At 36.3% G+C, this 14,159-nt stretch overlaps 1 protein-coding gene across 1 annotated transcript in view; it reads left to right on the forward strand.

The window, feature by feature from the left end:
• Positions 1–14,159, forward strand: part of AKAP13 (A-kinase anchoring protein 13) — a 247,677-nt gene that overhangs the window by 30,547 nt on the left and 202,971 nt on the right. The window contains exon 2 of the mRNA XM_021715342.1: positions 9,558–9,705. Coding sequence (XP_021571017.1) covers positions 9,558–9,705 — 148 coding nt within the window. The remainder of the gene's footprint in view (positions 1–9,557; positions 9,706–14,159) is intronic.

A 14,159-nucleotide genomic window follows, 5' to 3' on the forward strand; every position in this document is an offset into this window, starting at 1 on the left:
TCCAATCTAAAAAAAAATGTTGATTTTTTTGGGTCATAAAAAAGTTCCTGAATGTCCAAAATTTCATTATAAGCCAAATATCATTACAATAAAATAATTGGTTCCAGTGCTATACTATTGATATGAAATGACTTGTTTTTCACTATTTCATTAAAAAGTACGGTTGAGTTGGTGGTAGATGATCCTTGAGATGTCTCCAAGTGCAAAGGGTTATTATGTGTATCTTCTATTGATAATTGCTTCTTTACACACACCTCTTTTTCTTCCCCTTAAAACTGTCTCCTGCACTTAACTTCAGGATCAGAATAATAGAAATAGTGCACACTTTGGAATCCTACTTGAATTTGAATCCCAGCTTGGGCCTTTCTAGCTTTGTTCTTAGGCAAGATTTAAAAAGATCTCTAGGCTTTGCTTTTTTCCTCTTTAAAAGGGAGATAAAGATACCTGGCAGTATTTGTAGAGGCATCTGTACATTGTCAGCCCCTCACATGCAGTAGGCATTCAGAAAATGACAGTAGTAAGTCAGTGTTGGCTCCTCTTCCTTCTTTCACCAAACTCCTGTAGTATTTGCTGTTTATATAATACTGGTTTAGTGATAAAATGTCTGCTATGTTGTATTATTTCTTTTTCTGATATCCTCAGGTAAAGGACAGTTGTGTGGGGCAAGGACAGGCTCCATGTTCTCACTGTAAGCCTGAGAGAACCTTAATTAAGTTTACTGTTTAATGATGAGCTTCGTCCACATCTATCTGATAGAACTTCCTACATCCCTAGTTCTTAATTACTTTAAAACTTTTTTGAGTTTTGCAGTTTTTTTAATTTTTATGTTTTAAAAACTTTTAATTTGGAAGGAATTTTAAAAATCTGAAAATTATTTAAAAGAAGTTTTATAAAGTTTTCAAAAAACAGTGCAAAGAATTCCCATGTGTGCCTTACTCAGGACAGCATCTGTGGTCAACACCTTACCCCATTTACTTATCATTTTCACTCTGTGTCCTGTACACACTGACAATTTTTTTCCTTAACTATCTGTCAGTAAGTTATATATCTCCCAGCTCTTTATTCCTACAACGTTTAAGTATGCATTTCCTAAGCATAGGGATATTCTATTACATAATCGTAGTAGGGATAGATACTGCTTTTAGCTGGCTTGTCTCTTTTAGCCTTCTCTAATCTGGAACATGTCCACAACCTTTATCTTGTGTGGCATTGACAGTTTTGAAGAATACAAGTACAGTATTGCCTCCTCTTTTTTAATAGAACATTTCTCATAGTCTGATGTTTTCTTGTGATTAGATTGAGGTTTTGCATTCTTAGTTAGAATACTACATCAGTAATGTTATGTCCTTCTCAAAGTATCACTCTGAAGACACAATGTTCATCTGTCTTTGAGATCTTTATGTTGATTACCTGGTCAAAGCATTGGCAGATTTTACTGAATCATTACTACTTTTTTTCCTCCCTTGTAACTAATAAGCAGTCTGTAGGGAAACACTTAAAGACTATGTACATATGTGTCTCATCCCTCATCAGAATTTCCCCCTAAATTGAGCATTCATTGAAATGTTTTTTGCCGGAATCACTCTTTACCATTATAGTTGTAAAGTGATAATTTTACCACTTCAGCTGTCTTTCCACTTTGGTTAGTCTGCCCTCGCTATTGTACTATACTTGAAGTGACTTTTTCTTTATGTAATTTTCTTTTTTTTTTTTTTTTGAGTTGGAATCTCACTCTGTCGCCTAGACTGGAGTGCAGTGGCTGCTCCTGGCCACTGCAGCCTCGACCTGCTGGGCTCCGGCAATCCTTCCGACTCAGCCTTCCTAGTAGCTGGAATTACAGGCGCCCGCTGCCATGCCCGGCTAATTTTTTGATTTATTGTAGAGATGAGGTGTCGCCTGCCCAGGCAGGTCTCGAACCCATGGGCTCAGGCAATCCATGTAATTTTCTATCTTTATTTTTTGTATGGACTCTTGACTTACTATTTCTAAAAACATTGTTTATCATTTATTCTGTTCTTGATTGTTTAGTCTTCAAATTATTCCATATTTGTCCAGAGGAAGTGTCTTCAGTCTGGTTTCTGTGTCCCTGTGACATGGCCTCATCTTTTTTTTTTTTTTTTTTAGTACTTCCTTATTTTCTGTCAAAACAAGATGTTACAGGCTCATCTTTTAGGCACCCTGACCCAGGCCTAGAATCAGCCATGTCTCTGAGAAGGCTCAGTTCCTTTTATCAGAGAATGATATTAGTGACCAAGATCTGTGCATTAGATAATGCCCTTTGCGACTGGGTGTTCCTCTGTTGGATGAGCCTTTAATGAAATTGAACACTAGCTGCCATGAGTTGATAAGGAATGGACTTTGCATTTTAGCCCATAGAAAAGCTATAGCTAGCTCCCCATCAATCTTTGGTTGTTTTAGGACATTATTGGGCAAAGTGGTATCAATTGCTTATACATTTGAGTTTAAAGGAGAGGGTGAAGATCATTGTGTAAATACAAATAGTGTCTCTTAATGAGTTTTTTGGGGGAGTACTATAATAATTACCACCTCATGGAAAGGTAATACTTTGTAGTTGCTCAGTATTTCCTTAGTGTTACTAACTTCCTTTGTTTTGCTTTTCCCAAATGTGCTGCAGTGGCTATAAATTTTGTCATTCTGGCAAACTTGGAAATTAATTTTGGAAGGCCGGTGAAACTCTTTTAAGATTCTGAAATGAAAGATAGTTTTTTTGTTATATTTTCATAATTCTGTGACCCAGTAAGAATGTCTTTATATAAATATATATATCTGTAGGATGTGAAGAATCTCAGAAATCTAACATAATTGTGTACCTTTTAACTTTGGTTATATTATAAATTATTTGAGCACGTTTCTTGGAAACTTATTTACTCTGAAATAATTTAAAGCTTACAGAAAAATTGTAAGAATAGTACAAAGAAATTCCATAAATCATAAATCCATATATGCCAACTATTAACATTTTGCTGCATTTTAATCATCACTTTCCTGAACCATTTGAGAGCAAATTGTAGATATCATTTTTCTTTATCTTGCATGCTTTGTTGTGTTTTCCTAAGACTAGGGATATTCTCTTATGTAACCACAGCACAGTTACCAAAACCAGGAATTTTATCATTGGTACAGTGTTAAATGGGTAAACCTCATTCAAATTTTGTCAGTTGTTTCAGTAATGTCCTTAATAGCACCTTTTTGTCTGTCATTTAGTATCCAGAATAGAATCATGTATTGCATTTAGTTGGCAAGTCTTTTTAGTTTCCTTTAATGTGGAACAGAACCTCAATCTTTGTCTTTAATTGGCGACATTTCCTGAAGTATACAGGCCACTTTTTATATAGAAGTTTCCTCAATTTGGGTTTGTCTGAAGTCTTCTCATGACTAGAATGAAGTTAGGCATTTTTGTTAGAAACACTGTAACTGATGCTGTGTCTCCAGTGCATGCATGCTATGTGAAATTAATGTTTGTTTTAACTTTCCTGATCTTGATTCAGGTGTTATACGCCAAAGTTCTTTCTATGATTTTTCTTTAAAAAATAATACATCCTTATTGTTAAAAGTTGGAAAACACAGAAAAGGACAAAGTATGTTAAAATTGGCTTCATCCACCATCAAGGAGTAACTATTGAAAGCTTAGGTGCCCCCTACTGGGAATATACCTGGAAGAACTCAGATCACTCTGTAAAAAAGATACCTGCACATGTATGTTTATTGCAACATTGTTCACAATAGCAAGAACATGGAACCAACCGTGCTGCCCATCAAAAGAGGACTGGATTTTTAAAATGTGGTACATATATACAATGGAATATTATGCAGCCATAAAAAAAAATCAAAATCGTGAAATTCGCAACAACCTGGATGGAATTAGAGTTTATAATACTGAGTGATCTCTCACAGAAACAAAAAGCTGAGTACCACATGTTCTCACTCATAAGTGGACCTTGAACAACTACCATAATACTATAAGAAAAGGATTGACCGCGGGAAACTTTGGCAGGGGGGCGTGGGATTGACAGTAGTCTATATCTGCTTGGAGAAGGGAGGACACACCTCATCAACAGGGGTACCTGCACAGTGAATATTTGTATACCTAACTCTGAATTGTACCCCACAATTTTAAAATAAAAATTGAGAAAAAGTTTAGGTATCTCCTTTTCTTTATTTTCAAATGCTGCTTGCTAGTCTGGGCAGATGGGATTATCTCGATGAATAAAACATGCTCCCAAGGGGTGTACATTGTGGTACATTATAGTAGCAGTCATTTATTATACATTTTGTGCCATGCACTGCTATAAGGGCTTTCCTTTTATCAGCCATTAATTCACAAAACAACTTTATGAGTTAAGTTATGTTTGTTGTACTCACTTAGGTATAGAGAGTAACAAACCCCGGGTTAAATAGATGGAAATTGATGTACCATACTGTGATTCAAACCCAGGCAGAGATCATCTTAACCACTGTGGTAAGCTAACAAGTTATAAACCAAGTTAAAAAAAAAAAAGAAAGAAGACAAATTGACTACTCACTTAGGTATAGAGAATAACAAACCCCAGGTTAAATAGATGGAAATTGATGTACCATACTGTGATTCAAACCCAGGCAGAGATCATCTTAACCACTGTGGTAAGCTAACAAGTTATATACCAAGTTAAAAAAAAAAAAGAAAGAAGACAAATTGACTTAAGGTGGTGATAATAGTGGACTGTTGTAAGCATAGCTGTGGCAGCACTGTTATCTATAAACTGTGATGCTTTGTGCTTGTGTAGGGATTTTTCTTATAAGCAAGACCTCCTTTCATCCCTTAAGTAGTAACCTTTTTTTTTTGAGTTGGAGTCTCACTCTGTCGCCCAGACTGGAGTGCAGTGGCTGCTCCCTGCCACTGCAGCCTCGCCTGCTGGGCTCCGGCAATCCTTCCGCCTCAGCCTTCCGAGGAGCCGGAATTACAGAGGAGCCAGAATTACAGGCATGCGCTACCACGCCCGGCTGATTTTTGATTTAGTGTAGAGATGAGGTCTCGCTGCCCAGGCGGGTCTTGAACCCACGGGCTCAGGCAATCCACTCACCTCAGCCTCCCAAAAGCGCGGGATTACAGGCTGAGCCACTGAGACGGCTTGTAATAACCTTTCTTAATTGGGCTTGCCATGGCCTTCCTTGGCCTTCCCTGTGGAAATTCTTCCCTTTTCCCCTCTCCCCTCTCCTGCTGACCTGTTCTCAGTGATGTGCTGGTTAAAAAGAAGAAAACACAAAGCTCTGATTTGTAACACTTACTGATGTCAGCAGTGTAAATACCCTCATGATGGTTGATTTCCAGCTACCAGTGCCACATTACTGAACATAGAGTTGGCAAGAGATATATTTTGGGAAGACATCTGCATTACACATCATCATATAGAATTTTCACTATATAGATATACTAGGTGTAAACCTCATGAACATAGATAATAGAAAGATGTAAGAAATTTTAAAAATGTTGTTTTGAGTATTTATTTCATTTGTTTTTAATACAGTTACTTAATCATAAGCTTATATTATTTAATTTTTAATAATGACTGTGTTTAACAACTGGCTTGCAGAATTCCTAAAAATTTAACAGTCAGCACTCATAAAGCACACACAAACCAGATCCAATATCCCACGCAGTCACTTTGCTGCTGATTGGGGCTACCTTCAGAAATCTTATGGCTGACTCTTACTAACACATTAGTGTTATTCCTTCTTTAACTCTTCCTTCTATAAAACTTACCTAATCCCCATCTAGCATCTTTTCTGTCCAAGGCCCCATCCCTTCCATTTATCCCCACACTGTAATTCACCTCTTCCCATCCCTCAAATACATTTCTTTCCCCTCTATTTTTTTCCTTCACCACATTCCCAGTCAAAGGAAAGCCTCAGACTTTCTTGGAGCATGGAGAGTCTCCCAGCAAGATGTTGGGTCTCATGTGGAGAGGAACTCTGATCTAGAAAAGGAAGGTAGATTCATAGAATTCCAGGTTAGAAATCTAAATGAGACAATGTTTTATATTTAATAATTGTATAATTACAGTGCTATTTTACAGTATTTATTATATCTACTGTATAAATGAGTTCAAGATGGAGAAATCTGAGACCATGGCTACCACTTATGATTTTATTTTTAATAACCCTTTTATGAATACCCGTCTTTATTGGCAAATAAGTGACTGGTGACATTTTGATCACACTGCATTTATATTTATATTTTGGGGAACCCCCTGTATTTACAAAGTGGGGCAGTAGTACAGACTGTTTTTTTCCCCATTAGTTCTTATATCAACTGTCAGCAAAACTAATTAGGATTTTGGAAAAAATGTCAGGGTTCTTACTAATGAAGAAACGTGTAAAGTATCTTTGTAAGGATAATATGCTGTCCTTGAGTTCAGATTGTTGAATAAGTGGTCATGTTGATGTGCACTCTTCCTGGGGTTGTGTCATACTAAAATTATAATTGAGAATGTCTTGAAAATTGTCCTTGTTAATAAGTTCGTCTGCTGTAGTTAGAAACATGGCAGACTTGTTCACTTTGTAGCCAGACTGATTTATCTGTTTATTCTTTGGGGTTGGTCCTTTCCATGAACAGCAGGGTCATTTACCAGGGTATCTTTCAAGGATGGCTAGGGTTAAAACAACCACCTCAATAAAAATTATTACCTAGATCTGTTTTTCATTTTTATTTTTTCATTACCATTCTACTTGCTTAATCTTTCAAGGGCATCTCAGGTAATAGTGGGTGCTTGGCACTACTGAAATAAAATGAAAGTCATGTGGCTGAATGAAGAGTTTGCTATTTGCTTCAGTGACTTTATCAGTGTGCAGAGAATACTCCTTCAAGGAAAGCAGGTACTTAATTCCAAGTGCCTTTGGAGTCTAAATTTCAAGTGGCTATGACATCAGTGAGGCTTCTGTGTTCTTTTCTGTTGACTATTTTGTGTATTAAGTAGTGTGACTTAATATTTTAAAAAAACTATTAAAGGTATGTGGGCCATAACATCTTTGTTGGAATCACTCAACTGCTGTGACCCATTGTAGTGAAAAGTAGCCATAGATGATGTGTAAACAAAACAAAACAAAAAAAGTGGCTGGCTTCTAATAAAACTTATCTGTGGGTATTTATTTGAATTTCATATAATTTTCACATTAAAAGATGTTCTTTTGATTTTTTTTTTTTCTGACCATTTAAAGATGTAAAAGATCCTTTTCAACTTGAGAACCACACAGAAACAAGCAGTGGGGAGACTGGATTTGGTCTGTGGGTCACAGTGTGCCAATGTGCTATAACTGAACTTTCATTTGCACCTTTTTTTCAGGTTATAATGGTATTTCACTACCTTGAAAACTAACTCTTTTCATATGTGCTGCAGACATCTTAACTGTTGCATCATGCCAAAGGATATTAAACTTTTTACCAGTCTAAGCTTTTCAAAAATGTTTCCATCTTATACGCAAGATGTATGTGTAATTCTGAGTAGTAACCGAAGCCAGTGATAATTCTGTTTTACCAGCTGTGATATCAGAGGGTCTTATACACAAGATGAAAGTATTATTCTGAGTAGTAACTGAAGTCAGTGATAATTCTGTTTTACCAGCTGTGATATTCCTTGTGCTAGTGTGTTTTGGAACTCTCCACTTCAGTAGTAATATTAATAACTAACTTTGGACAAAGTAAATTACAGCTTGTTTGGGGATTATAGTTTGTTCTGACTTCTTATATATTGTGTTCAACAGATTTGTATAGGGTGTATAGGGTGCTGAACAAGGCACTGGATGTAACGTGAGAGATAGGCTCAGGGCTTGGGAAATACTTTGAACTCTGTTTCCAGAATCAACCTACTGCCACATTTCTGTTAACAGGCTTGGTTCATGATTTTTTTGCCTTTCAATGTTTAGTAAAAAAACTACCTTCTTAGTTATGCTTTTGGGCTTAATAAGTTGTGGCCACAGGGTGGCATGGTACTCTCATGGTCTGTAATTATTGCTAAAATGGAAAGAGAAAAAAAATACTATCAAGTAATGAGAATTCAGTCCCCTAATTATAATGCTAAAATGGTCCGGCTTTCTCTAAATTGATTTTTTTATGGTGCATTATTAAGATTCACATAGTATTAAATCTCAGTGCTTTAAATGTTGATGCTTTAAAATCTTTTGTTATGGTTACAACAAGAATTATATAATGTTTATAATTGGGAGAATGGTAATTAGAAATGTATTTCATAGAATGTATTAAATTTAGCTACTGAATTAGATTTTTAAAAAAATAACATATAAAAACTGCTAGAAATATATTTGCAATTAAAGGACAAAGATGTCTTACCTTCCAAATAGTTGCAAAGTCATGGACAAAGTTATTGGCATAGAAATTTTGTCTGATTCCAAGGACAATGTAGGGATGGATAAAGAAGAGCAAGGATGCCAGATGGCTAGGAAACACAAATTTTTAGAAAATCAACCTTCCATTGTAACAGATTAAGAACATTAGGATACACCAAAAACTGAACATACTCTGAGAATTTTCATATACATTCATGCATCACTTAGCCATGAGAACATGCTCTGAGAAATGTGTTGTTAGATGATTTTGTCTGTTGTGCGCACATCATAGAGTGTACTTACACAAACCTAGTGGTATAGACTACTAGGCTATATGGTATAAGCTATTGCTCCTAGGCTGCAAACTTGTCTGGCACATTACTATACTTGATACTGTAGGCAGTTGTAACACAGAGGTAAGTATTTTGAGTATCTAAACATTGAAAAGGTACAGTTAAAAAAAAAAAAGGCAATATAATCTTATAGGACCACTTGTCCCATATGTGGTTTGGTTTGTTGTTGAGTGAAACATTGTTATGCGTCCCATGACTGTATTAGCTATTAGGAGATAAAGTTTCACCTTCATTTATATAGTGAAGAAAGCAGGTTTAGTGGATCTAAGTTAAAATCTTTGCAAGTGAGATTTAAACCTGATTTGCCTGGAGCCTAGGTTCATGCTGTTTGTCAATTCCAGGCAAGCCTATTAGAGTGTCTCTACCTTTGCTAGAAAATGGATGAACTTGGTAGTGATTTATAGGATGTAGAATTTAGAGGATTATTGCTATCAGCTGGAACACAGGAGTTAAGGAGAATTTTGGGTCTGAGGATCTTGACTATTTATTATACCACTCCATCCTCTCTGCCTTATATCTGAATTTTCTTGAATTTCTCCCTCCCTCCTCCTCTCACTCTTTTTTTTCTTTTACCCATTCATTGAGTAAACACACACACTGTTTTTTTAATTGTCTAGTCTTCTTCACTAAAATCTAAGTTTAAGGAAGACGGATCTTATTTTCAGGCTCATTCTATATTCTCAATGCCTAGAATACTGACTTGACACATAAATGCACAGTCAGTGTTTACACTTGTTTAAACCTATAATGGGAGCACGGTTTAGATTATATATTTGATTTTTCCTTAAATATGATGTTTTATAAAGATAGGCTCTCAAGAGGAACCCTACCAATGCAAACTTTCTGTATTGTTTTATTTCCTAGGGCGATTGTGTTGTTACAATATTGCTTGCTGAAGAGGACAAAGTTGAAGATGATGTAGTTTTTTACTTGGTATTTTCGGGTTCTACCCTCCATCACTGTACAAGTACTCGGAAAGTCAGTTCTGATACATTGGAGACCATTGCTCCTGGTAAGTATTTGAATACAATCTTTATTAGCCTTTGATCATTCTTGAACACTTATTCTATGTTCATTAGTATAGGGTGATAGGAAGTATGGAGTGATAGGAAGAGTGAATCAGGGTGATATAATTATTTTCAGATCTTTATTTTAAATATGTAGGTACTGTATTTTGTTTATATCTTGCATATTCTTAAAAAAACTGAACGTAACTAGTCAATAAGTGAATAAGATTATGTCATAAATTGAAAGATAAAAATCAGCATCAGCAAAAATATTAATTTATTAGAATATTGAGATTTGGAGGAAACACGTGGAAGAGAGTTCTCACATGGTTACAAATGTGGGACTGCAGATTTGATTCTGAATTATATGGTGGCAAAACAAGAAGGTAAAATACAATTAGTAATACATTCCTTAGTACCTGTGATAGAGAAGCTTGCAAAATTTTTTATAAAGCCAGATTTCCCAAAATTAACAAATTATAGTTCATGATGGCATGAATGCTTAATCACAATTGCATTTGTAAGCTCAACAGAATTAAAAGGAAAATGCTTACATATTAGACATTCTTACAAAATTATTAAGTCATTGCTACTTCCACCAGAAACCTCTGGTAAAGTAATGATCATTTCCTGGCCTGTCTCATCATCTGAGGGTATATTGAGCTTCCTTACACTGTTGGTGGGAGTGTAAACTAATACAATCTCTGTGGAACAGTATGGCAATTCCAAAATATCTAAAAATCGACCTTCCATATGACCCAGCAATCCCCCTTCTGGGAATATACCCAGAGGAACTCAATCATTCTATAAAAAAAGATACCTGGACACACATTCTTATTGCAGCATTATTCACAATAGCAAAAACATGGAACCAAATGTGCTGCCCATCAAAAGTGGACTGGATAAAAAAATGCAGTACATATACATGATAGAATATTACACAGTCATAAAGAAGGGCAAAATTATGGTCTTCGCATCAGCTTGGATGAATTTTTAGTCTATCATACTCAGTGATCTACCACAGAAACAAAGAACTGAGCATCACATGTTCTCACTCATAAGGAGACCCTGAACATTTATGATAATACTATAAGAAAGGGTTTGGCGACAGCAGGGCACTGCCAGGGGAGGTGGGGGAGCACATAACATCAATAAGGGTACCTGATCTCAAATCAGACAAAGTGAGGATGAAAGGGAGGCCCAGACTTTACCTGTACAATGACCATTTATGTACCTAATCCTGAATTGTACCCCACATCTTTAAAATAAAAAAGAAGAAAATGAACTTCTTTCCTTAACTGATTTTGCTTCAAAGGTAATAAATGACCAATTTTTATCAAAATTCAAAAGAGGGCACATTTAAAGGGAACCCTTAAAAACGTTGGTAGTTTAACTATTTTCCTTTATAGAATAAGGTGGATATAGTTCCTATTAAAACATTTTTTTAAACCAGCATTTTTATATAACACTGATTCCACTTTGTTGGTATAGGCAGTGTAATATGAATCAATTTGAATATCTAATCTTGCTGATATTGGATTTTTTTTGTTGCTTTGCCATTTTATATATTAACTTTATATCTGGTACCTTCCAAATTCTGTAAATTATACCACACTTAAGAACTGGTATCGTGGCAAGTAAAAGCTATATTTATCTTCTTTCTTTGCAAAAGTGATTTTGAAAATAATAGAATCCAAAGATTTCTGGCAGTCTTTAGGAATACTCCAAATTTTTAGGAGCGGGAAATGTAAGAAGGTAGTCAGGATAGATACTGATTTCTTTTCTAAAGAGTATTACATATCTTTCTTTGTAACATTAAAGCTCCAGTCGTCTTGTCTCCTTGATGTATATCATATGCCAGCAAAGTCCAGTCTCGTGATGGAGAAGGATGAGCCTGAAAGATCTTATGCCTTCACTGGCAAGGCCCTTAAATTGGGATGGTGGCATGCAATTACTCTTCCTGGAGTCACAAACTCACTGAACTTGAATGACATCCTGTAGCTCTAAGTTTGTGTCTGATCCGAATATGTTATCCTTGGCCTATCTTTCTGACCACTTTCCATTTTTTCCCTTGCCTTTGGTTCTAATACCTTTTTATATATTTCTGTCTTCTTTTTTTCCCTATCTGCATCCTTCTCTGGGTGTTCATTTGTGCTTATTGACTAAGTACCCTTGCCTTGCCTACCCATGCCAACTGGAAATGGGTATTTTACTCAGATACTTTCCTCCAATTTGGTTCGAATCCTCAGAATTAATTCCTGACCCATGTTCTTGGGGCCTAGGGTCCTAGCTAGTACTTGACTTCTCCTTTATTTTTTTACTAATCATTTCTCCTTCCACCTTCCATATTTTCTGTCACACTTGCAGGGTCTGATAACTTTTCCCTACCCCATTGGCCTGGACATTTTTCTATCCACCCAAATTCAGTCAGACAGCTGACTGTATAGGACGTGCCTAATCACAGCAGAGATGACAAAGAATTTGACCCCTTAATAGACCTTGTACCTGTGGGAGGCCAAAGTAAGGCAGCACTTTAACATGTGAGCCTTTGATATGTATGCAAGGGGGAACAGTGAGGTACCTACTTTGTGTATTAGAAGCTCCGTTAGTAATGAAGCAAAGGAGATTCCTGACTGGACCCGAATGCTCTAGTCATGGTGTATAAGGTTTTTCTGTTTACTTATCTTTTTCAGCTGTTGTCATTTGGATTCATTTGACAATTTGTTGTGGATGAGTAAAGATAGGGGTGTTTAGGGGTTAACTTAGTTTTGAATTTCTTGGTGATATCATGGGGTTCATTTTTTTAAGCCTAGAGTTAAGCTGCTTTAAACCTACTTTTGTTGACTTCATTGACTTGTGCCTTCTCTACTTTTAGGTCCTTACTCAGATAGTACCTTCCTTCTCAAGTGAGGTCTTTGCTGTTCAACTTAAAAAAATAAAGAACTGTCTCCTCTCAGCAGTCCTTCTTCCCTGCTGTATTTTTCTCCATTGTGCTTTTCAATATCTAACATATTATATGTTTTACTTACTTATATTTATTTTTTGCCTACCCCAACTAAAGTGTCAGCTTCATGACAGCAAGGTTTTTTGTTTGTTTTGTTCACTGGTGTATGCTAAGAAGGGTTGTTCTAGGAATCCCTGTCACTTGGTAGAACATTTGTACTGTGTCAGAATTCTTCCTGGTTCTCAGAAACTGCTCTTCAAAAAAGATGTGTGAACATGCATATATAGACACCCACACATAGCCCCCTTTTTATGAGAAAGGCAAAGGAGTCTCTGGCTTTTTTAGTTGAATTCTTAGCTTGGAGCAAGAGTCTATGTCCTTTTTCCAGAGCTACCTTTGATGATTTCTGTGCGTCACTTAGCCCTATTGATAGCCTCATATTTCCTGTCTGCTCAGGGCAGTGTCATGGAAAGTCTGTACAATGCACTGTGCATCCCAGTTACTGAATAAATGTGTATAGTCTTGCTGCAGCAGCTGCTGCTGATAGGGATGTCTGCCCTCTTTCTGCTTACGTGTGGAACTAACTCTGCAGTCCCAAGTCATTTTGGCTGACTAAGAGAAGAAAAACATCTTTGTGCCTTGTTCTTGCTTTTAATATCATGCTTCGTCCAGATTGCTGGCTGTGATTTTTCTTTGAGTTCTCTGTATGTTTCACTGTCAGTATTTTGTAACATTTAAAAAAAAATAAAACCAGATGATTGATTGACCTTCAAAAGGTAGCTACTTCTTGATATTTGCCTATAACCTTTTACCAAATAAATATTTTCCTCAAGTAGGGTGAAAAAGGAGATATTTTAAAATTGTCTCCTAAAAAATCCAAAACCTTGACTTCAGTTATTTTGAAATTACAGTCCCATCTCCCCTTTTTCTATTTTCTCACTTTTTTGAGCATGTTTTCTAATAAAAGTCTTTCATTGAAGTTTGTGTGTGTCTGTATAATTATAAAGAAGGTATAACAACTTTTAAAGGTGGTTTTGTTTACTTTCTCACCATTAAAGGCTCTAGCTATGACATGCTTCCCCTTTTATAAATAAAGAAAGTATGTTAAGATTAAGTAGTAAGCTGGGCACGGTGGCTCTTGCCTGTGGTCCTAGCACTTTGGGAGGCAGAGGTGAGAGGATTACTTGAGCCCAGGGGTTCAAGACCAGCCAGGACAACATGGTGAGACCTCTTCTATACAATAAATCAAAAAATTATCTGGGTGTGGTGGTGTGTGCCTGTAGTTCCAGCTACTTAGAAGGCTGAGGCAGAAGGATCACATTAGCCCAGCAGGTTTAAACTGCAGTGGTTGCGAGCAGTGTGCCACTGCACTCCAGCCTGGGTGACAGAGTGACTTCAACTCAAAAAAAAAAAAAGACTAAGTAGTAACATGTTAGGGGACAGGTAGCTGGAGACTTTGACTTTCTATTTTCTCTCCCTTTGAGTTTGAATGCTTTACAGTGAACATGTTACTTA

This window comes from Carlito syrichta, unplaced genomic scaffold (genome assembly GCF_000164805.1).
Source record: "Carlito syrichta isolate Samal-C Ts95f unplaced genomic scaffold, Tarsius_syrichta-2.0.1 Scaffold307019, whole genome shotgun sequence".
NCBI lineage: Eukaryota > Metazoa > Chordata > Mammalia > Primates > Tarsiidae > Carlito > Carlito syrichta.